The sequence below is a fragment of the Girardinichthys multiradiatus genome, chromosome 14, assembly GCF_021462225.1.
Source record: "Girardinichthys multiradiatus isolate DD_20200921_A chromosome 14, DD_fGirMul_XY1, whole genome shotgun sequence".
In the NCBI taxonomy this organism is placed as follows: Eukaryota; Metazoa; Chordata; class Actinopteri; order Cyprinodontiformes; family Goodeidae; genus Girardinichthys; species Girardinichthys multiradiatus.
Window position 1 is genome coordinate 6,003,878 of NC_061807.1, and position 24,423 is coordinate 6,028,300.

At 46.5% G+C, this 24,423-nt stretch overlaps 1 protein-coding gene across 2 annotated transcripts in view; it reads left to right on the forward strand.

Moving 5' to 3' along the window:
- Positions 1-13,371: 13,371 nt before the first annotated feature.
- The window catches only part of LOC124880037 (7SK snRNA methylphosphate capping enzyme-like), a 33,044-nt gene continuing 21,992 nt past the window's right edge, over positions 13,372-24,423 (forward strand). Inside the window, exons 1-5 of one of the 2 annotated variants that reach the window (XM_047384914.1) lie at positions 13,372-13,776; positions 17,266-17,645; positions 21,683-21,936; positions 22,019-22,265; positions 22,350-22,863. In XM_047384914.1, the coding sequence (XP_047240870.1) occupies positions 17,296-17,645; positions 21,683-21,936; positions 22,019-22,265; positions 22,350-22,863 (1,365 nt within the window). In that variant the 5' untranslated portion in view covers positions 13,372-13,776; positions 17,266-17,295. Of the gene's footprint in view, positions 13,777-17,023; positions 17,178-17,265; positions 17,646-21,682; positions 21,937-22,018; positions 22,266-22,349; positions 22,864-24,423 lie in introns of those variants that run through there. The other variant, XM_047384915.1, reaches the window with a different exon arrangement.

Genomic DNA, 24,423 nt, shown 5'->3' on the forward strand with positions numbered 1-24,423 from the left:
GATGTGTTCACTGACCTCAGTGATGTGGTAACAGCACTAACCTTTCACAGTGACGGTCAGTACTTTCCGTCTCAGTATTTTCCCATCTTTGTTGTAGACAGTGCAGATAAAGACGCCGCAGTCTCCCAGTCGTGGATCTTTCAGGGTGAGTGTGAGGTCTCCAGTCTTTATAGCATCAAGATTCATCTCTGTCCGGTGAAGATACTCATGGTTCTGCCTATCTGACTGGTTCTGACCGTTCTGGTACTCGTGCACTGTATGGGGTTTGTCAGTGCAGCTCCACACCACTTTGGCTTCTGGAGGTAAGTCAGCTGCTGTTTTGAAAGGCAGCCGGACAAAATCTTCTCTGTCTGTGACCTCTACCTCCTCCATCAAGCTCTCTGTCAAGAGGAGAACCAGAGCAGATACATTTCAGTCCATATCACAATTAAACGTCAAACAGCCCTGATAAGACAGAATCCACACCATGACCCGTCCCTGGAGCATGAATCTAAACCAGTAATAAATGTAGGTGTATAAAACAACCCAGAGATCCAAACACAATAGAATCATGTCAATTTACCCCTTGTCAGAAAGGCTGGGACTGGATGGAGGACAGATTTTAGCTCTGTTAAACAACACCAAGGAGGTTCTGGTTCTGATACCAGCCTGGGGTTTTCTGCATGGAGTTTGCATGGTCTCCCCTTCCAACCATGGGTTCACCCATGTAGTCCGGCTTCCTCCTTCAGTCCAAAAATATGTTTCTATGTCACTCTAAATTCCCTTAAGCTTTGAGTGTGGGCCTGGTTCTGTTTGTGTCCATCTAACTCTGAGTTGGGCTCTTGACCTGTCCAGGATGGACTGAAGGATATTCCATCCATCCATCCATCCATCCATCCATCCATCCATCCATCCATCGTCTTCCACTTATCCGGGATCGGGTCGCGGGGGCAGCAGCCTAAGCAGAGAGACCTAGAATTCCCTCTCTCCAGCCCCTTGGGCCAGCTTGTCTAGGGGAATCCCAAGGCGTTCCCAGGCCAGCCGAGAAACATAGTCCCTCCAGCGTGTCCTGGGTCTTCCTCTGGGCTTCCTCCCGGTGGGACGTGCCCGGAACACCTCACCAGGGAGGCATCCAAGAGGGATCCTAACCAGATGCCCGAGCCACCACAACTGGCTTCTCTTGACGTGGAGAAGCAGTGGCTCCACTCTGAGACCCCCCCCCCCCCCCAGATGACCGAGCTTCTCACCCTATCTCTAAGGAAGAGCCCGGACATCCTGCGGAGGAAACTCGCTTGTATCCGTGTTGTCGTTCTTTCAGTCATGACCCAAATCTCATGACCATAGATGAGGGTAGGAATGTAGATCGACAGCTTCACTTTTTGATTCAGCTCTTTCTTCACCATGACAGACCGGTACAGCGCCCGCATCACTGCTGACGCAGCACCAATCCTTCTATCAATCTCCCGCTCCATTTTTCTCTCATTCATGAACAAGACCCCAAGATACTTGAACTCCTCCACTTGAGGCAGGACCTCCCACCCGACCCGTAGACACTCTACCCTTATCCGGCTCAAGACCATGGCCTCGGACTTGGAGGCACTGATTCTCATCTCGGCCACTTCACACTCGGCTGCAAACTGCTCCAGTGAGAGCTGTAGATCACGAGCTAATGAAGCCAATAGGACCACATCATCTGCAAAAAGCAGAGATGCAATCCTACGGCCCCCAAAACGGATCCCCTCAACACCTTGGCTGTGCCTAGAAATTCTGTCCATAAAAGTTATGAACAAAATCACTGACAAAGGGCAACCTCAGCGGAGTCCAACCCTTACCAGAAATGAGTCCGACTTACTGCCGGCAATGCAGACCAACCGGTCGTACAGGGACCTAACAGCCTGATCAAAGGGCCTGGTACCCCATACTCCCGGAGTACCCCGCACAGGATTCCCCAAGGGACACGGTGAAACGCCTTCTCCAAGTCCACAAAGTACATGTTGACTGGTTGGGTGAATTCCCATGAACCCTCCAGGACCCTGCTGAGGGTGTAGAGCTGGTCCAGTGTTCCACGGCCAGTACGGAAACCACACTGGTCTTCCTTTATCCAAAGTTCGACTATCCAATGGACCCTTCTCTCCAGAACCCCCGAATAGACCTTGCCAGGGAGGCTTAAGAGTGTGACTCCCCTATTGTTGGTACACCCTCAACGATCCCCCTTTTTAAATAGGGGGACCACCACCCCAGTCTGCCAATCCCTTGAAACTGCTCCCGATGTCCATGCGATGCTGCAGAGTCACGTTAACAATTACAATCCCACAACATCCAGAGCCTTAAGGTGCTCTGGGCACATCTCATCCACCCCCAGGGCCTTACCACTGAGGATCTTTTTAATCACCTCAGTGACCTCAGCACCAGAGATTGGAGAGCCTGCCCCAAGGTCCCCAGGCTCCGCTTCCTCAGTGGAAGACGTGCTGGTGGGATTGAGGAGGTCTTCAAAGTACTCTGCCCACGACCCACAACGTTCAGAGTTGAGGTCAGCAGCATACCCTGGTAGTCCACCCCCCGAGATGCTGGATGGTGGACTAGAATCGCCTCGAAGGTGTACGGAAGTAATTTTCCATGGCCTCTCCTCTGAAGGACGGAATCGAGAGATATGAGTCGCTTGACTTGTATAAACAGTGGTTATTGCTAAATGTTTCATGGACATAAAAGTTACACTGCCAATCTTTGCAGTTCCAGTAGTTTTAGGAATGAACTTCCTCTTTAGACTCTTCTTTAGCTACCAGCTGTTTAATACAGGCAGAGTTTGCCTGCAGCGCCCTCTATTGGTTAAAGTAAGAAATACAGCGTTTCAACTGCCCCTCAACTGATGGTATAAAAGCCAAGAGGATGCTGAGAGAAAGCATCATTACACCTTCAGTGGTTTCATGAGCTACAAACCGTTTACTGTGACGATGTCTGTAATCAGGGTGAAGGGTCAGAGGTCAATTGGAAAGCACAAAGATATCAAGGTGGAAACTAGGTTCAACGTTTGGGCCTCTTCTGATTATTCTAGTATCTTTTGATGCTCATGTCTGATATTTTATGTGACGTATGCAGATGATACATAAGTAAGGGCGACTGTATCCTGTATCCATCCTCTGAAGATACACAACTACTGACCAACACACTCACCTCAACACAGCTTAAAAACTACTATCATTATTATCAGAATTAGAATCTCCTTGTTAGTTTAGTGGTGCTGCATTCTGGACCAACTGGAGACGTTTCAGGGAGGACTGGCTGAGTCCAAGGTAGAAAGCATTACAGTAGTCAAGATGTGATGCTTTAAAGGCAGGAAATGCTGTTTCAAGGTTTTGTTTTGAAAGAATCGGCTTACCTTTGTTATCTGCCTAAGAAAATAAAAAGCTGGACTTGATCACAGCTCTACCCTGGTAATCTAATTTAAAATCACGGTCCATTTTAAAACCAAGATTAGCAACTCCATTATTTCCCAACATATGTCATCTCAATGTACTTTACAAAGTCAATTCAATCAATCTCTCCGGGTTCTCCGCCTTACTCCCACAGTCCAAAGTTTTTTTTCAGTGATAATGAAGAAATTAAAAGTGGAACAGATTCTTTAAAGGTTGTTACAGCATCGCCTGATAATGATCTACTATAATGAAATGTTCTTTCAGGTGTGGAGTACTCGGTTAAATTAAACTCAAAGGTTATTAAGAAATGGTCAGACAGGACAGGGTTATGAGAGAATATTGTTATGTCTTTACACTCAAAGTCATATGTCAGCACAAGGTCCAGAGAATGAAGACAAAGGTGAGTAGGTTTGTTAATGTTTTGAGCAAAGCCAATTGAGTCTAAGATAGCATTAAACGCTATATTTAGGCTATCACTTTCAGCGTCTACATGAATGTTAAAATCCCCCACTATAATAACTTTATCTGTATTTAACACTAAATCAGATAAAAGGTCTGAAAACTGATCTAAAAATTGAGAGTAAGGGCCTGGTGGACGGTACAAAACAACAAACAGAAGAGGTTTTAGTGCTTTGCAATTTGGATGAGGAAAACTAAGGATTAAATATTCAAAAGAGTTGTAGCTATTGATTGGTCTGGAACTAATCAATAAATCGGACTGAAAGATGGTTGCTACTCCTCCTCCTAACCCAGTGTTTTGAGGAATGTGAAAATTTAAATAATTAGTAGGAGTTGACTCATTTATAGTAATATAATCCTCTTGCTGCAGCCAGGTTTCTGTGAGGCAAAGTAAATCAATCTGATTGTCACAAATCAGGTCACTAACTAGCAAAGTCTTTTTGAAGAGAGAGATCTTATGTTCAGTAAGCCACATTTAATTGTTTTATTTTTCTTTTTAGTCTGAGTTGTGTTTATTTTTATGAGATTTTCCTGATTTCCTCCTTTTAGATTATTTTTTAATCTATTCAATTTTGGCCGTGGGCGAGACAGTCTTAATAGAGTAATGGGTGGGTAGCAGTACAGAAGCTGCAGAGAGGAGTGTTAAACTATGACCCTGCTTCCTGGTCTGAACCCTGGGTTGTCAGAGGTTTGGAGAACTAATAAATTCGGTCAGATTCCTAGAAAGAAGAGCTGCTCCATCCAAAGTGGAATGGATGCCGTCTCTCCGGATCAGACCAGGTTTTCCCCAAAATGTTCGCCAGTTATCAATGTAGCCCACATTGTTTTCTGGACACCACCTAGACAGCCAGCGGTTGAATGACAGCATGCGGCTAAACATGTCGTCACTGGTCAGATCAGGGAGGGGACCAGAGAAAATGACGGAGTCCGACATTGTTTTGGCAAACTTACACACCGAAGCAACACTAACTTTGGTGACCTCCGATTGACGTAACCGGGTGTCATTACCGCCAGCGTGAATAACAATCTTACTGTATTTACACTTATCCTTAGCCAGCAGTTTCAGGTATGATTTGATGTCGCCCGTTCTGGCCCCTGGCAGACATTTGACTATGGTCGCTGGTGCGCTGGTGTCTCTAGCGCCACGTTTCTGACTATGGAGCTGCCAATTACCAGAGTTGGCTTCTCAGCAGGTGTGTCGCTGAGCGGGGAAAATCTGTTAGAAACGCACACGGGTTGGTGGTGACCTGTGGGCTGGGATCTAGGACTATGCTTTCTACGTACCGTCACCCGGCCAGCCTGAGGTCCCGGCTGTGCGGACTCTGCTGGAGCACTGCTACCTCCCCGTAGCAGGAGGAGGCAGAGGAGTAACTGAACATCTGACACAGAGAGCAGGAGAGAGGAGGAGACTCAGGGAGAGACGGAGAAACAGCAGTTGAGACAGAAAGGCTAGCCATAGTAGAGCTGAAGCTAATTCTAAGCTAGCTCCCCTTACCACTACGAGAATAACCATGTGAACCAGAGAGTCCCCAAACGTAAGGTGCAGCAAGAGAAAATGTGTTTTAATGTGCTTATGTGTTAGGGTAAGACAGAATTCAGATCAACTCGAGAGCCTGACACACCAAACAATCCACCGAGTGCAACAGGGAAAACAGGAAGTGACGCAATACACCCTACCCAACCCATCCTCCTGTGTTGGTCCTGGATCTCTATGTTGATTCAGGCCTGTTTATCTGCTTCTTTCTGCTTTTATCTCTTTTACATTTTCATTATTTTCACTCTGGGATTCTTTGTGTTTTCTGAGGTTTTTGACGTGTTTCATCATGTAGATTTTTCTATATGTATTTTATACATTAAACATGGATGATGTGTTATGTAAAGGTATACATGTATATTGATGCAGATATAAAACAGAGCAAGGACACCTGGATCATCTTGTTACTGTGGAGTCAGACTGACCTTTGATTCTGAGGGTCACAGCTTTCTGCAGCAGCAGGTCTCCTCCTCTGTAGACAACACATTTATAGACCCCAGAGTCCTCCAGCTGGGGGGTCTTCAGAGTCAGACTGAGATCTCCGTTCCTCAGTGGGTCTGCTTTCATTTTTGTTCTGCCTTCATAAATGTTCTTCTGTTCCTCCGGACACACATGGATTCTGATGTTCCTCTGGTCAGGACGGGTCCACTCCACTCTAACATCCCAGGGAAGACTTTTGTTGGCTTTTAGGGGCAGCACAACAGACTTCACCCCCTCTCTGATCTCCATTGTCTCAGACGGAAGCTCTGAGAAGAAAGGAGAACATCACAGTTCCAGAGAGTGTAGACCCCAGAGAACCTCAGCAGAAAGGAGAACCATCTAAAGTAAAACCAGAGTCAGAATTTACACCAAGGTTCTGATGGAAGACTTGGCATAAGACTCTAGAGCACCAAGAGTTTCTATCTCTAGAGCTGTTTGTTTTCTGGAGCACAAACAAGGATCTTATTTTTTCTTCATTAAGTTGGAGAACTTAACTTTTTACACAGTCTAAGACCTTTGGCAGGAGAAGAGCTTCAGAGACCTGATCAGGAATAAAAGAAACATATAACTGAATATCGTCTGCATAGCAGCGATATAAGACGTCTTTAAAAGGGCTCCAGATGTGCTGAAGATGGAGGCGTGAAAGCAGAACTACTAAGGGCCCCAACACAGAACCCTGAGGAACAATATGGTTGTGAAAAATAAAGAATCTCTTCCACCAATGTGTCATTATGGGGTGTTGTGTGGTCAGTGTTTATGGAGGAAATGGATTTGATCTATTTTGGAATAAGGCTATAAAAAAGTGAAGCGCTGTGAAAACGTTCTGGATGCACTGTAAAGTTAGTGAACCCTTGTTTGAACCTGTAAATCCCAGAAAAACACTCACTGGTTAGACTGGGTCAGAAGGTGGTAAAGGTACAGGGGTTTGAATACTTCTGGAAGCTTTATCAGACCTCAGCTGGTTCATCCTCTAACTAGTAACCAACATACCTGCTGTCAACTTCTTTTTACATCTGTGGTACCAAACAGCAGCTGCAACGACCAGAAGAGCCACCAGAACCAACAGAGCCAACAGAACCCAGGGCCAGACTGGAGGAGGAGCTTCTGCAGACATCATAATCACAGACAGGAGCTGAACATCTCCCAACATGTTTAAATAGCTTCAGAACATCCAGAGAACCTGCAGCACTGACCTCTGACCTGCAGCTCCACAGGTGCTTGGTGTAGATCTTCTCCAAACCTGCGGACGGTGCAGGTGAAGGTTCCGGTGTCAGCGAAGGTAGGTTTCCTCAGGGTCAGACTGAGTTCTCCAGTCTGCAGAGCGTCCTCCATCATTGAGGTCCGACCTTCATAACGCTGGTTCTGGTCCTTCAGATAATCACCATCTGGCTGACGAACATGGACTGTGGGGATCCGGAAATCGTCTCGGTCCCAAACTGCTGTAGAACCACTGGACACAGAAACCGGTACCTGACAGGGCAGCAGGACAGACTGCGCCCCCTCAAACACCTCCATCTGGAGCCCTGAGGCATGCTGGGAAACTGAGTACAGAGACAAAAAGCTGTCTGAAGAGAAGTTCTGACAGAACCAAAGTTCTCTGTAGGACATCTAGCATGAACCCTGAGGAGCTCCTCCATTCAAGGAACTGAACCAGGTCATCCTGGTTCTGTTACTGAGCCGGAATTCAGCTGGAACCAACCAGCTGATCCACTGGTTCATTATCCCAAATGATGATTATTACAGAGACGAATCGGAATCAGTCCAGACTGCTGTTAGCGGGTCAGAACTGAGCAGGATCAACCAGCCCACAAACCTGTGAGCCTCTGTGTGCATGTCTTCAGAGACTTAGGGTTCTAAGCCCGGTTCTGTACTGTTTCTGTGGTCTTGCTTTAAATACAGGTTTTAGTCTCCATTATTTAGAATCAGAACATTAATTTTCTGATTCTGAGGATAACATTTTTTATATTTTTCTTTCTTTAATTTCAGAAAACCTTCATTTTAGTTTAATTTATTTTAGTTTAGTTTATTCTCCAATTAAAACAGGATGTAACCTTCAGGCAGATTTACAGATTAAAAGCTAATTAATAAATATTTAATGTTTTATTCATTAGCTGACATTAAGAGCAGCAGAAACAAAGGAAAGACGTGCAGTAAACGGGCCGGGTCAGGTATCAAACCTGGACAGCTGGATTTCAGGACTGCAGCTTAGTGGGTCTGCTTTAGCATGGATCCACACGGCGCCAATAAGCCTCATATGATTTTAATAAATGCTGGTTCTGTCCCTGCATCATGTGGTATCCATCTGATCCACTAGGCCGACCTCACTACCGGACTCAGAACTGAAACAGAACTTTATCAAAGGTTGGTTTACAGAACCAGCTAGATTACTAGAATTTAGTTCAGTGAACCAGAACTGCGTGAAGAACAGAATTACTGCATGAGGTCCGTACCACAGGGGTCTTCATGTTTTAGAGGTTCTCCCAGCAGTCCAAACTGAAGTCCCAGAACAGCAGAGAACAACAGAGGACATGATGGACTGCAGACATGCTGTGAAGTCCTGAACATTAGCTGATGTGTTTCAGACCTCCTGACATGGAGGACAGTGTCTCTCTGAGACTTTGTTACGTGGAGCTGTGGTCCAGGCTGGAGTCAGACCTCCTGACATGGAGGACAGTGTCTCTCTGAGACTTTGTTACGTGGAGCTGTGGTCCAGGCTGGAGTCAGACCTCCTGACATGGAGGACAGTGTCTCTCTGGGGGTCCCTGTAGGCCAGAGGGAGGACCTGACTGGACCTGAACCTGCTACTGAGGATGGAGACGATAAATCTATCCTGTTAAAGATCCAGGAGAAGATGTCTCCTGGAAAGAACCTTGAAGCATCCTGTGTTCAGCTGGGTCTGCATCTACGTACCTCAGCTTCAGCCTGAACTCCCCCATCATGATGAGGCCACCACCGTGCTGCTCTGACCTCACTTCAATTATCTGTCAGGTATGAATGTTTTTAGAAGAAGGTCCACCTGAGCTTCAACCTTCTGCCAGTATTCCTCCAATTGGATTTATTGTTCAGATCCAATAAAAGTGGACTGGTTCAGAACCAACATTCAGGCAGACCCTGTGATGAAACCAAGTCAGAACTTGGAGTTGAGCCAGACATAAGGCCAACACAGAACAGATCCAATAACAACAGAACCAGAGAACCTGCAGGTTATGCTGTTTGGTTTATAAGTTAGTCTGACAAACAGTCGGGTCAATGGTTCAGTTCTGCTGAGGTCTGGAAGTACCAGTTCCTCCATAAACTGACTCAGAACCAGCTCCAGCCTTTCTGTTTGTGGTTAAACATTGAGCTTTATTTGGTCCTTCTGTCACTCTGACCACCATGAGGTACCAGACCCGGTTCCATTTAGCAACACAGGGTTCTGTTTGGCTGCACAAACCAACCGGGTCTAGAGGGGAAGAAACTTCGGTTTGATCCTTAAAGGTTTAATTATTTATGTTTCATTTGATTCAAAAGATTTTATTTAATATGAGACTAAGTTGACCAGAGTTCAAACCGACCGGACCAGAGCCGGGCCCTATTACTGCTGGACATGTAGAATCACGAAACCACTATAACAGAACCTGTCTGACAGCATGAAGTAGGCTAAAAGATCTCAGACAGCATCATGTCAGGCGTCGACCTATAGAACGTTAAGAACAGATGATATCATTAGTCTAAACAGGGTGCTGACCCAGTTCTAAGGTTCTGGGACTCTGTTAATAGACTCTACTTTGCGTCAGATAATGTTGGTTCTGGTGGTTCTTCTGGATTCCTGAGCCCTGTGGTGCAGAACCAGGAGGAGGTTCTTCCAAGGTTGCCCTCCTCATCTGTCCAGGTCTGTGGGACTCTCAGTGTTTGTTGATCCTATGGCTGTGTGGACCCCCTCCCCACCTGTTGCTGCTCAGTACCCAGCCCAGACTCTGAGACGGTTCTCTCCAGCATCCAATCAGAACAAAGACAGAAAAGAAATGAAACCTTCTGAGGTCAGGAAGACATTAAAACCCAATAAATAAAGTAAACCAGTTTCTCCAGGCTGATATCTGTCCTGGTTAACCTTCATCGTTACCATGGTAACATCTAGAGACTCTGATCTTAATCTGCACAGAAATCATCCTGGGATTACCGTTTCCTGTGGATTATACGGGTTATATTCCTGGCTTTTATTTTGAAATGTAACATCGGCAACCTTTATAGTTGCCGGTACAGGTGGAGATTTATTCACCTGGACAGAAATCATCATTGAATTTATTTAAATTATGATCAATATGCTGATTTTATACATTTCCAGATTTATTCAGATTTACTGGGGAAACAGCAGGTGCTCATTATTAGACATCTTTAAAACGATGTTATTATTTTACTGCCAAATTTAATATAATTTAAAAACATTTAACACTTTCTACTGATTGGATGATGGGAAAAAACTCTCAGTCATGCTTTTATTTTGAAAGCGGCCGGAAAGGTGACTTCTGTACTATTTATAACTCCTGAGTTTTTTCCGAACCGCAGTCAAAGATTTACAGCTTCTGGACTGCACAGTACCGCACAGATTACCCGTCCGCTCCTGGTTCTGTTGGGCCCATACCGAGCTGTGTGTAGAAATCACTTACCGAGCAAGAACCAACACCAGCAGCTGCTGCAGAACCATCTCAGAGCTTCTGCTGAAACATCAAACTTCTAAAAGTTCCTTAAAGTCCACATTCAGACCCAGAATCCGGCTGGCAGGTCCGGATCTGAGTCCGGGAGGATTGAAGGTTCTTAGCTTTCGGTTTCTAACAGACGTGACGTCACGTGTCCGCATTCTTCAGGTTCCTGGATGTTATCATCGGACCGGGATCATGAGACGGGTCCAGTTCGATCCTGGTTCTGTCTCCAGCCTGGTGCATTAAGAGGAGGAGCGAGGCTGGATCATGAGACGGGTCCAGTTCGATCCTGGTTCTGTCTCCAGCTTGGTTCATTAAGAGGAGGAGCGAGGCTGGATCATGAGACGGGTCCAGTTCAGACCTGGTTCTGTCTCCAGCCTGGTGCATTAAGAGGAGGAGCGAGGCTGGATCATGAGACGGGTCCAGTTCGATCCTGGTTCTGTCTCCAGCTTGGTTCATTAAGAGGAGGAGCGAGGCTGGATCATGAGACGGGTCCAGTTCAGACCTGGTTCTGTCTCCAGCTTGGTTCATTAAGAGGAGGAGCGAGGCTGGATCATGAGACGGGTCCAGTTCAGACCTGGTTCTGTCTCCAGCCTGGTGCATTAAGAGGAGGAGCGAGGCTGGATCATGAGACGGGTCCAGTTCGATCCTGGTTCTGTCTCCAGCCTGGTGCATTAAGAGGAGAAGCGAGGCTGGATCATGAGACGGGTCCAGTTCAGACCTGGTTCTGTCTCCAGCCTGGTGCATTAAGAGGAGGAGCGAGGCTGGATCATGAGACGGGTCCAGTTCGATCCTGGTTCTGTCTCCAGCCTGGTGCATTAAGAGGAGAAGCGAGGCTGGATCATGAGACGGGTCCAGTTCGATCCTGGTTCTGTCTCCAGCCTGGTTCATTAAGAGGAGGAGCGAGGCTGGATCATGAGACGGGTCCAGTTCGATCCTGGTTCTGTCTCCAGCTTGGTTCATTAAGAGGAGGAGCGAGGCTGGATCATGAGACGGGTCCAGTTCGATCCTGGTTCTGTCTCCAGCCTGGTGCATTAAGAGGAGGAGCGAGGCTGGATCATGAGACGGGTCCAGTTCAGACCTGGTTCTGTCTCCAGCCTGGTGCATTAAGAGGAGGAGCGAGGCTGGATCATGAGACGGGTCCAGTTCGATCCTGGTTCTGTCTCCAGCCTGGTGCATTAAGAGGAGAAGCGAGGCTGGATCATGAGACGGGTCCAGTTCAGACCTGGTTCTGTCTCCAGCTTGGTTCATTAAGAGGAGGAGCGAGGCTGGATCATGAGACGGGTCCAGTTCAGACCTGGTTCTGTCTCCAGCTTGGTTCATTAAGAGGAGGAGCGAGGCTGGATCATGAGACGGGTCCGTTAGGTATAAATGAGTGTGTGTTTGGTTGTCATGGTGACCTGTCCAGGTGAACCCGCCTCCTGCCTATACACTGCTGGAGATAGAAACCAGCTCCCTGTGACCCACTGAAGAAAATGACTGACTGACGATTTAAATGAATAATTTGACACAGAGAGGCTTCCTCAGACTGGATGAGCAGCAGGAGGATCCATGAGGTCCAACATTAACCTTCATGAAGTGTCCTGCAGGTCTGAGGTTCTGGTGTTTTAAAGGTTCTCCTGCTGGCTGGGTAGAAGCTGAGGAGAACCGAGATGCTTCCAACTGGAGCTGATCAGAAGCTACATTTTATATATATATATATATTTATATATATATACTTGAAAGTATTTATCTTTCGGTTGATACACATTTCAGATGTAGATATAGATATAGATATATAGGATATAGTTCTACATTTGAAGTAACTGTGCCACATTTGTACTTTTACACTTTATGCCTCTGAGTATTTTTATTTACAGCTAATCTCAGTTTCTCTGGACTTGCTGTGTTTCCACTACGTTGGAACTAAAAAGGTTTTCTATATTTATTCATGTTCTTTTCAAACTAGGGGTTAAACTATTTGTTCACATTTATGTCGGATTACTACATTTCTTTGTAACATTTATAGTTTAATAAAGATTCAAAAGAATCTTTAAGTTGTCCATCATTTATTCACAGATGCTGCTTATTAGCACAATTTCACAAAGCTGTTAGGTTTTACACTTTTATAAATGTTCAGAATATTTACACCATATTCAGTATTTTATAGGAGCTGCTGTAGACCAGCTCTACTTGGGCTGAAGACCATCAGGTCACCTTCTACATAGGATGGTTTCACCCATGAAACATCAGTCAGTTAAAGGCCAGATGTTTAACACATGAATTAGACCAAAATGAGGACAACATTCCTCCCTCTCTAAAGGAGACAGAAACACCTTTTCCTCATTTAACCTGCTGTACATCTCACTTCCAGGTACTGACCCAATCTGAACCAATCACTGTTCCTCTCTTCGCCCTCAGTGTGACCTGTCAGGATGTTTACCTCTGCTTTAAATCACCTCATATCTTTCGTTATTGCTGGAAAACAAGCGGGTATAATCGCCTATAAAATATAAACCTATTTTAAATTTAATATATTTGTTTATTAGAATTTGCTGGAGCATAAAGTTTGTCAGCCTGTCAGTCCTGATTCAAGGTAAATACTACAAATATCAAGCGGTGTCGTTTTAATCGCAGTTAAAGTAGGACTTTCAGGACGTTAAATCCAAACTGTTTATGGTAAACTTCAAACAAACTCTAACTGTTTCTAGTGATTAAAACCTTCTGGTTAAACCTTAATCTTTTACCGTTAAACATATTGGTTTATTTTTAAACAGGCACAGACTGGGACACCTTGTTTTACGGCCTAATCTCCCGCCCTCAGTGGCTGTGGAGCATTTGATTGGTCAGAGCTCGGTGGAGGCGGGACTCAGACGCTGGCCTATAAACTGCAGGCTCCGTTAGCGCTCAGATAGAGCAGCTAACTATTAGCGAAGTGTTTGGTTAGATTCCTCTAGTCTATATACAGCTACGGTCCAGTTTACTGCGCGCATGGACACGGGCACGCACACGGACACGCGCACAGCCGTGCTGGGTTCTACTTCCGGTCAGAGCAGAGCAGTTGAAGGTGTTATTCACTGAAGGGGCGTGTTAGCTAGGAGGCTAGCTGCTGCATCTAAGTGTTTGTTTCCACTGAGCTCATTAATAATTCATGACGGCGCACTGCTATTGGTGGACGGAGCGGAGGGGGCGGGGTTTATTCTCGAGCTGAAAACTTTCTGTGACACAAACAAAGCGAGGAGGAGGAGACACGGTGAGTGTGATCAGATCAGATGATTGATCAGCTTCAGCATCATTTTCTATCAGCTAGACCATCAGAACTTAGACCCAGATGTTCCTAGAACTTAGAAGTTGTGTTGTTTGTGGCTGAAGTTGTTTAACTCAGAGAAGGTTTAAAAAAGATCTGATGGGAATTATGTGGAGAACAGTAACGAAACTTTAAAATCAGCTCCTCGACTGTTTCTACCTGATCTGCAACGCTGGACAGGCTGTCATTACTGCAAGTCGCTCATATTCATGTTCAGGATTTTAAAATAAGAAGAATTAAGAGGAGCTTCTTTGCTTCAGGGTCTTTTCTGATTTATATTTTAATTATTCCAGTTATAAAAGGTCCAGACTGTAGAAACTGCTCCCTGTCATTAAAAACATCACAGCTACAGTGGGGAGAACAAGTTTTTGATACGCTGCTGATTTTTCTCACCTCTAAAGCTTGTAGAAGTCTCTAATTTTTATCATAGCTGCTCTTCAACTGAGTGATGGAGTCTAAAACACAAATCCAGAAAATCACATTGTGTGATTTTCTGGATTTGTGTTAATAATAATTATTATTATTTTAGATTCTCCTGCCAAAAGTCAGATGATGTTTTACTCGTCGTCGTACTCGTCGTCTTCCGCTTATCCAGGACCGGGTCGCGGGGGCAGCAGACTCAGCAGAGACACCCAGACGTCCTTCTCTCCAGACACCTCCTCCAGCTCCTCCAGGGGGAGCCCAAGGCGTTCCCAGACCAGCCGAGAGACATAGTCCCTCCAGCGTGTCCTGGGCCGTCCCCTGGGCCTCCTCCTGGTGGGACGTGCCTGGAACACCTCCCGAGGAAGGCGTCCAGGAGGCATCCGGTATAGATGCCCGAGCCACCTCAACTGGCTCCTCTCGATGTAGAGGAGCAGCGGCTCTACTCCGAGCCCCTCCCGGATGGCCGAGCTCCACACCCTATCTCTAAGGGAGTGCCCGGCCACCCTACGGAGGAAGCTCATTTCAGCCGCTTGTATCCGGGATCTCGTTCTTTCGGTCATGACCCAAAGTTCATGGCCATAGGTGAGGGTAGGAACGTAGACCGACCGGTAAATTGAGAGCTTTGCTTTTCGGCTCAGCTCTCTCTACACCACAACGGACAACGGATGTTTTACTGGTTTCTTTAATAAGCAGATTCAGGTACCAGGTCCAGGTGTTTGTGGTTCTACCAAACAGAACACACAAATAAAACACAAATTATGATTCACACTTTTATATAGAATAACATGTAAAGTTCCTCAGAAGTAACTTAAGAACAATATAAATCTAAAACATGACCTACCTCGCTTCCCTCGGTGCTAAACTTCTGCAAACATGTAACCTGAGGGTCTCTTCCAGGTGGAAGCAGCTACCTGGTGGCAACATGGAGCTAAAATACCACATGGATGCAGGAGGAAATATGCAGATAGACGGTTTGGATCCGTATCATAGCGAACATGTTAGACAGACACCATCAGACTTCCAGATTACAGACTAAATAAATTACTTCAACAGCTGGATCAGAACCAGCTGCAGTGCAGGACGACCTCTCCATTATACAGATTACTGAGCTCACCCTGCTGACCGTGTTATACATGTTACTGGGCCCACAGAGAAGAGACAGAGCAGTGGTTCATTACAAGTAGAAACAAGAAACCTAAAACATTATAAAGAGTCCAAGCTCTAACCGTCGTTTGATGCTGCATTCACTGGTAATCGGAAAAGGCAGGTGCGTTCGCTGACATGTGGACAACTCAGCTTCAGTCGTAAACAGCAGCTTATCACATCTGGGGGGCACTGTGGTGGCCAATGTTATTCCAGGGGGGCTGTGGCCCCCCCAGACCCCCCGTGGTGGTGCCACTGATGTTGACCGTGGAATTCGAACCTTCCACTGTGCTTCATACATCTTATCTCATACTTCAGCTCTAAAGAAGGCTGAGAAGACGTCTCTCAGACTAAACAGAAGCATCTGTCCTAAACCTCGCCATAGATCAGGTCTGCAGCAGAGGGACAAAGACGGGACATGAGAACCTTTTAGGTCATGCAGAGTATCAGGTCATAAACCAAGACACTAAAACTTTCATCAAAAGCCTATTTTAGTGTTCTTCAAGCTTCAGGATCACCATGGGTTACTTATGTGTTATGCTTCCCAGCTGTGGTTCTTCCAACCCTACAGATCCAGATCCTGTTACATTAAAGGTGTCTGAGTGTGTTCCAACCTGCAGCTTTCATACTCTCTGAAATCCTGCAGCTATGTTGTGAAAAAGTTAAATATTTTTATATTTTATAGAATAGATTTCCATCATTTAGTTCTAGATTCAGAAGTGGTCAACCCGTCTCTGTGTCAGTCTCTACTGTCATATTGATATAAAATATTCCTTCTACTGTGGGATTCTGTTGGAGGACAGTTGGAAGGTTTGCTTCCATCCTGTTGTTTACAGCAGAGCCGTCTGCCACCAGGTGAACACATGGGGGGTTCAATGGTACTCAGGTATCTGGTATTTCCGGGTATCTGGTATTTCCGGGTATCTGGTATCTGGTATTTCCAGGTATCTGGTACTTCCAGGTATCTGGTATTTCCAGGTATCTGGTATTTCCGGGTATCTGGTATTTCCGGGTATCTTGTATTTCCAGGTATCTGGTATTTCCAGGTATCTGGTATCTGGTATTTCCAGGTATCTGGTATTTCCAGGTATCTGGTATTTCCAGGTATCTGGTATTTCCGGGTATCTGGTATTTCCGGGTATCTGGTATTTCCAGGTATCTGGTACTTCCAGGTATCTGGTATCTGGTATTTCCAGGTATCTGGTATTTCCAGGTATCTGGTATCTGGTATTTCCAGGTATCTGGTATTTCCAGGTATCTGGTATTTCCGGGTATCTGGTATTTCCAGGTATCTGGTACTTCCAGGTATCTGGTATCTGGTATTTCCAGGTATCTGGTATTTCCGGGTATCTGGTATTTCCAGGTATCTGGTATTTCCGGGTATCTGATATTTCCAGGTATCTGGTATTTCCGGGTATCTGGTATTTCCGGGTATCTGGTATTTCCGGGTATCTGGTATTTCCGGTTATCTGGCATTTCCAGGTATCTGGTATTTCCAGGTATCTGGTATTTCCAGGTATCAGGTACTTCCAGGTATCTGGTATCTGGTATTTCCAGGTATCTGGTATTTCCAGGTATCTGGTATTTCCGGGTATCTGGTATTTCCAGGTATCTGGTATTTCCAGGTATCTGGTTCTAGCTCAGTTTCCTCAGTGAGATTAAATGCGTTTGCTAATTTTATTTTTAGTGTCATAAATCTCTCAGCATCTGGACACAGCCTGGTAGGAGACAGGTCTATCACCATCAACACACTGGTTATTACTAATGGACACCAGCACACGGTACCTGCTGTCAGCTTGTTGTAAGGTTGTCTCTGATTGGCTCTGCCTGCTGTCTCTGCCTTTGACTCCTCCCCCTCTCTCTCTACAGAACTCTGTGATTGGCTGAGCCCTCATCAGGATGTCTCTGGACAAAGACCCTGTCCTTCCTCCTGAGCTGCCTGTCAAACTAAGCCCCTCCTTCCGTCCCCCTGTCAGCCTATCAGAGGACCCCCAGCCTAATAAGCTCCGCCCTCCTAATTATCCTAAAAATGGCCACCAGCCCCACCTGCCTCCTCCTCCTCCAGCCAATCAGAGAGTCGGGAAGAGACGTTTCTCGATGGGTGTTGGTTTTAAAGGCGTGGCCAAACATAGTCGCCGTGCCAACAGCGAGAGCCAGGCTGAGCCGGTGCTACCGAGTCACTTCCTGCTGGGAGGGAACATCTTTGACCCTCTGAACCTGAACTCTCTGCTGGACGAAGATGTCAGCAGGTGAGTCCAACTGATCCAGCCTCTGATTGGGTTTATTAGGTGGTTCAGGTGAAGGTTCTGGTGGAGGTTTTCTCAGGTTTAGTAAATGGGTCAGGCGAATAGAGGTTTCTCCAGCACAGTGATGGTGGACCAGCCATGAGGTGTGCTGCTGCAGTCTTGGCAGCAAACATTAATAAGACCCGACCTACCTGCTCTTTGTAGACATGCTGGTTCATCTTTGGACCTTCTAGCAAGATCTCTACATGGACGTTGGCCCTCGCAACAAAGAGGAAGACTAACAGGAGCTTCATTTTAGTTGTTCTGCTCTTCTTCTGCCTTGGTGAGCTCAGACTCTTCCATTGAAGGCTTTGGCACTCAGTCAGTCTGGTTCTGTTTCAGGAAGTTCTAGGATGTTCTGACACAGCATTTGGTGCTGCTTCTTCTACTCATCATCGCCATCATCTTCAGATGGTCCAGATATTCTGGGATGTCCCTTCAGACACTCATGCTTCATGTCAAACCTCCTCTTTGACCAGTCAGTTGATGATCACCTGCTTGACGTCCTGCTGGTTGAAGACCATCTGCTTCTGGGGTTGTCCTCCTTGTCCTCTCGTCCATACCATACCAACGTCCATACCATACCAACATCTCAGATTGTTCTAAAAGCCCAAGAAAAGAGATGGTTCTTAAGAAGGGATTTAAAACAGCAAGAGAAGAGGCCTGTCTTCTGCCCAAAGGAAAGTCATCCACAGCTTTGGAGCTGCTACAGAAAAAACACGGTTCCCTCTGAGCTTGGGCTTTGTCTGTGGCACCATCAGAAACAACTGGTCAGCTGACCTGAGGGAACAGGAGGGTGTAGTTGAGACAGATGGGGAGGGGCAAGGCCATTAAGAGCTCTAAAAGCAGATAAAAGGATTTTAAAATGAATCCTAAAATGGACTGGCAACCAGTGTAAAGAAGCTAAAACAAGGGAAATATGGTCAGATTTCCGAGTACCTGATAAAAGACGTGCAGCAGCATTTTGTACCCTCTGAAGCTGGGAAATGCACAAATCACCAACTCCTATATAAAGTGCATTACAGTAGTCTAGCCGCCTGGTCACAAATGCATGAATAACAGTTTCAAAGTGCTGTCTTGAAAGAATGGGTTTTACTTTGGCTAGCTGCCTTACGTGAAAAAAGCTGGATTTTACAACAGCTCTAATGTGAGCTTCAAGCTTAAGACCAGCATCCATCTTGACCCCTAAATTTGTAATGACTGGCTTGACATTCTTGGCCGAGGAGCCAACATCGGTCAGGGAAACTTGATCTGCCAAAAAACATTACCTCTTTATTAGGTTTTAAGAAGTTTAGTGCCATCCTGGTCTTCAAATCTTCCAGACATAAAAACAGAGACTGAAGAGAGGTGGAGTCTGCTTTCTTTAGCTCTACATAAATCTGTGTGTCATCCGCATAGCAATGAAAAGCAATCCCATATTTCCTAAGAATAGAGCCAAGAGGAAGAAGGTACAACAAGAAAAGGAGAGGGCCTAGAACCGAGCCCTGTGGGACACCACTTGACAGTGGAGCAGAGGAGGACAAATGGCCATCAAGACATACACAAAATGTACGCTTGGCCAAATAAGATTTAAACCAATCTAGAGCTATATGACCATTGTCCACCCGCTGTTCCAAACTGGAAAGTCAACTTCTGTGATCGACTGTGTCAAAAGCAGCTGATAAATCTAACAGCACCAAGACAACACAGTCACCAGAGTCAGCTGCTAAAAATATATAATTAAAAACGTTTAGAAGAGCTGACTCTGTGCTATGAAATGTTTTAAACCAGACTGTAAAACCTCTAAAATATTTTGTTCTTTCAGATAGTCCATTAACTGGTTATAGACTACCTTCTCAAGAAGTTTTGAAAGGAAAGGTAGTTTAGAGATATTTCTGTAGTTCGCCAGAACAGTACGATCCACAGTTGGTTTCTTAATGAGAGGCATGTTTCAAATAGTCAGGAACAACACCTGAAGACAAATTGCTATTTACAAGGGCAAGGACTGAAGGACCTATAGCAAGACAAACATTGTTGAATAATCTAGGAGGAATAGCATCATCCGGAGAACCAGTTGGCCTTCAGTGACTAACCACCTCCTGCAAAGACAGCAAGATAACACATTCAAAGATGTGGAAAACAGCAGAACAAGGCACAAAAACTCAGGGGTCATGAGCGGAGGGTATGATCTGGGCCCTTATAGAAGTCACTTTCTCAACAAAAACGTGTAAAAAGCTTTGACATACAGCAGGTGAAGCCTCCATATAACCAACATATGGAGCATTCAGAATAGAATCAATAGTTTTAAATGAAACAGAAGGATTGCGACTGTTTGATACAATCAGATATGACAGGTGTTTTCTTTTGGCGTCTCTTACAATCTTTTGATAACGGCACCAGCATCCCTTCAGTATTTGGAGCAACACCTGTAATTTGTCCGTTTTCCATTTGCGTTCAGCTCTGCGACGGTCTCTCCTGGCAGCCCGAGTGTCATCATTTAACCAGGCCTCATGCTTGGATTTTGAAAGTCTAATTTTTAGTGGTGCCACCGAATCTAGAGCTGCCTTACTGGTAGAATAAAGCCAGTTGCTGAGTTCCTCGGTTTTATTTCCCATAGTCTCTGAGATGATACAGTTCTGATTAAACACAAGAGAGAACTGACCAGCAGTAGAAGGGTTAAGACCCCGACAGAGCCGAGCTGCAGCGTGAGGATTTGCTTTGATACAGGACAGATTTATCTCAAATAAAACAGGCATGTGGTCTGAAAATAATGGGTCACTAGTCACTAAATTAAAAACCAGTAGACCATGAGATAAAACCTGATCAAGAGTCTGTCCAGGCTCATAGCACCAGTCATAGACTGCACAAAATTAAAACCGTCAATAACATCAAGAAATGACTGAGCCACAGGTGAAGTAGATAAATTACTGGATCACCATACAGTTCCAGAACCAAACATCGTCTCTGCTTGGTCCACCTGCTGCTGTTCTCCAGGTTCTCCAGTTGTGTCTGGACCAGTTGAGCTGCCGGGGCAGAGTTTCACTACAGCCTCATGGGGGCGATAATGTGCTGGTGGGTCTCCTGTGGGGTCAGGGAAGAAGAAGGTTAGAAATGGTTTCCCTTCAGGTTATTGGTTGGTTTGTGTTCCTCTGGTTCCTAACAGGTGATCCAAACGGTGGAACAGCAGATCTCACCATGCTGCTGTTCCTAAGCTGGGCTCCAGTTTGTGTCACCATGAACCTCTCCTGGTGACCAGTCTGAACCCTGGAAGGATGGGAGGAGATTGATGCTTTCAGGAGCATCATGGAAGAGTCAGCTTCCAGTAGAGACGGGTGAGCAAAGGCTCCTCAGCAGGACCTCAGCCCTCCTCACACAGACAACCTGCTGACTAGAACATCCACGTAAAGTTTTAGAGAACCACTTTATTGTAGGTTCTGATCCAGCACGACTGAGTGGGCTGGTTAAAAAACACCAGAACAATCAGTCACAGCAGAACAGGAGTCCTCCACACGTTGACCCGATCTGCAGCAGGTCAGTTCTGCAGCTGGGCGTGTCCAGATGTTCTTCTAGGAACCGAGTGTTGATGGGAGTCAGTCACAGACGTTCTCTAATGATCAGGGACCTTCTGTCTCCATCATGACTGAAGGGAGGACTTGATCAGGGTATGAGATGGTCCATGTGATGCTGGTGAAACACAGCGTTGCTCCACTAATTAGAGCCGGTTTATTAACTTCACTAAAAGTTTATATCTTTAGTTCTACTTCCAGGTCTTCTGCAGAATCAGGATTTCTGACACTTCTCACTGAAAATGTTGAAGAAATTACATTTAATGTAATCATCACTGAATAAAGAAAAATTATAATATAAACAAATAAATATAAGAAAATGAATTAAAACAAATTAAGAAGTTATAAAAATTTAAACAATCTGAAGACGACTCATTAACAAAGTCTTGAGGGTCACGACCTTCTGAAACAACAGGAGACTCCTTTCAGTGTTGGACATGTCCCTCCCCTCCTCAGGCTGACCAATCAGGAGACTCCAGGCTGCTCCCCCCTGCCGTCACGCAGCAGAGACGCCGTAGAGATCCTGGTCCCCCGGGACATCACAGACCCTCTGAACCTGAATGCAGGGGGCGAGGATCGGGACGCAGCAGCTGTCCTGGTGTTCCCCCTGAAGTCCAGGAGGAGACACAGGTACAGACACCATGGAGGAGGAGGAGGGGAGAAGGAGGTGACCCCCGCCCGCCTGTTCCCTCCTTCAGCTGGGCTCTCAGGTAAACTCACCTGGATCACTGCTGTTGTTCCTCTGTCCTCCACAAGTGGCGCTGTTTTTTCACTAACATGTTTCTGTTGTAGTTCCTGTGTCTCCTCTGTCCTGTGAGCTCAACACCGCCATCACCTGTCGCGATGACGTAGTTCCGCCCCCCATCCTACCGCGCAGACACACACATCCCCCGCCTGGCTCCGCCCACAAGCCTGGGAACCATCGAGGGCAGCGGCGCACCACCTCCACCAGATCAACTGATGGGGCCGTTGCCATGGAAACCACACCTAAGCCAACCAAGTTCCAGACGCCGCTAGTGGGAGGGGCTAGAGCCAGACGGTAGGTGTTGTATAGACTGTTAGGTAGAACGATGTGTTCTGGTTGGACAGTCGGGTCAGGTGACTTGTGTGACTTTCCCTGCAGGTGTGGAAGACCTCAGCTTGGCTCCGCCCTGACCTCAGTGAAGAAGAAGGACAATCAGCGGTACCAGTATGGGAACCACTGCCATTACTATGGTTACCACGGTTTCTACGGCGATAGACATGATGGGCAGGTTGGAGGAGAGGAGGACTCACGGCTCCGCCTCCTAGAAGCTGATTGGTTCAGAGACAAGACGGTGCTAGACATTGGCTGTGGTTCCGGTCACGTAACGCTGGTCATTGCCAGGAAGTTTAACCCTACCCACATCCTGGGGGTGGAGCTAGATGGGCGACTGGTCCACGCAGCCAGGCAGAACATCAGGCACTTCCTGTCACATGACCTGGTGGTGGAGGAGAGAGGAAGGAGGAGAGAGGAGCAGGAAGTGATGGAGGTGCAGCAGGTGTTGTCCCTTCTACCCCTCCCGCTCTCCTTTAGGGTGAGTCGAGGTCCCCTTTCAGCTCCATCCCTCCTGCCTACATCCTCCACCAGGTTTCCCAGCAACGTCACCTTCATCCAGGTGAGTCCACACTACAGGTGTTCAATAACAGTCTGTCCACAATGTCGCCTGAACTCCAGTAAATCACCAAAATATGATGAGTTTTTACTTGAAGTCATTGGTGTCAGACACGCTGTCACCTTCTCACCCCAGGAAACATCTCAGTAACCTCCTCCCATGCTGCTGGGAGGTCTTTACAGAGTGGACCTCGCCTTTCACATCTCCTGTCTCCATGACAACGCTGATACTGACATTTACAAAGCAGACCCTTGTAATTATCAATATGAATGTATTATTTAATATTTAATATTAATATTTTAATATTTAATCAAATAATATTTGGGTCTATTAAGGGTTGTCCTGTGAATACCAGCCCAGTAAGGCAATGGTATTAGGACAAAATAGAAAGGTGTGAGACGAGCTCTGACATTATTGAACAGCATAAACTCTGCACATACAGGTCCTTCTCAAAATATTAGCATATTGTGATAAAGTTCATTATTTTCCATAATGTTGTAGGGCTGTCATGGTTGACACGCCTCTTCAACATTGCGTGGCGGTCGGGGACAGTGCCTCTGGACTGGCAGACTGGGGTGGTGGTCCCCCTTTATAAGAAGGGGGACCGGAGGGTGTGTTCCAACTACAGGGGGATCACACTCCTCAGCCTCCCTGGTAAGGCCTACGCCAGGGTATTGGAGAGGAGAGTCCGACCGATAGTCGAACCTCGGCTTCAGGAGGAACAGTGTGGTTTTCGTCCCAGCCGTGGAACACTGGACCAGCTCTATACCCTCTACAGGGTGCTCGAGGGTTCATGGGAGTTTGCCCAACCGGTTCACATGTGTTTTGTGGACCTGGAGAAGGCATTCGACTGTGTCCCTCGTGATGCCCTGTGGGGGGTGCTCCAGGAGTATGGAATCGGGGGCCCTTTATTAGGGGCCATCCGGTCCCTGTACGAGCGGAGCAGGAGTTTGGTCCGCATTGCCGGCACTAAGTCGGACCTGTTCCCAGTGCATGTTGGACTCCGGCAGGGCTGCCCTTTGTCGCCGGTCCTGTTCATAACTTTTATGGACAGGATTTCTAGACGCAGCCAAGGGCCGGAGGGGGTCTGGTTTGGGGACCAGTGGATTTCGTCTCTTCTTTTTGCGGATGACGTGGTCCTGCTGGCCCCCTCTAGCCAAGACCTACAGCATGCGCTGTGGCGGTTCGCAGCCGAGTGTGAAGCGGCTGGGATGAGGATCAGCTCCTCCAAGTCCGAGGCCATGGTACTCGACCGGAAAAGGGTGGCTTGTCCTCTTCAGGTTGGAGGGGAGTTCCTGCCTCAAGTGGAGGAGTTTAAGTATCTCGGGGTCTTGTTCACGAGTGAGGGAAGAATGGAGCGGGAGATCGACAGACGGATCGGTGCAGCTGCCACAGTAATGGGGGCGCTGTGCCGGTCCATTGTGGTGAAGAGAGAGCTGAGCCGAAAAGCAAAGCTCTCAATTTACTGGTCGGTCTACGTTCCTACCCTCACCTATGGCCATGAACTTTGGGTCATGACCGAAAGAACGAGATCACGGATACAAGCGGCTGAAATGAGCTTCC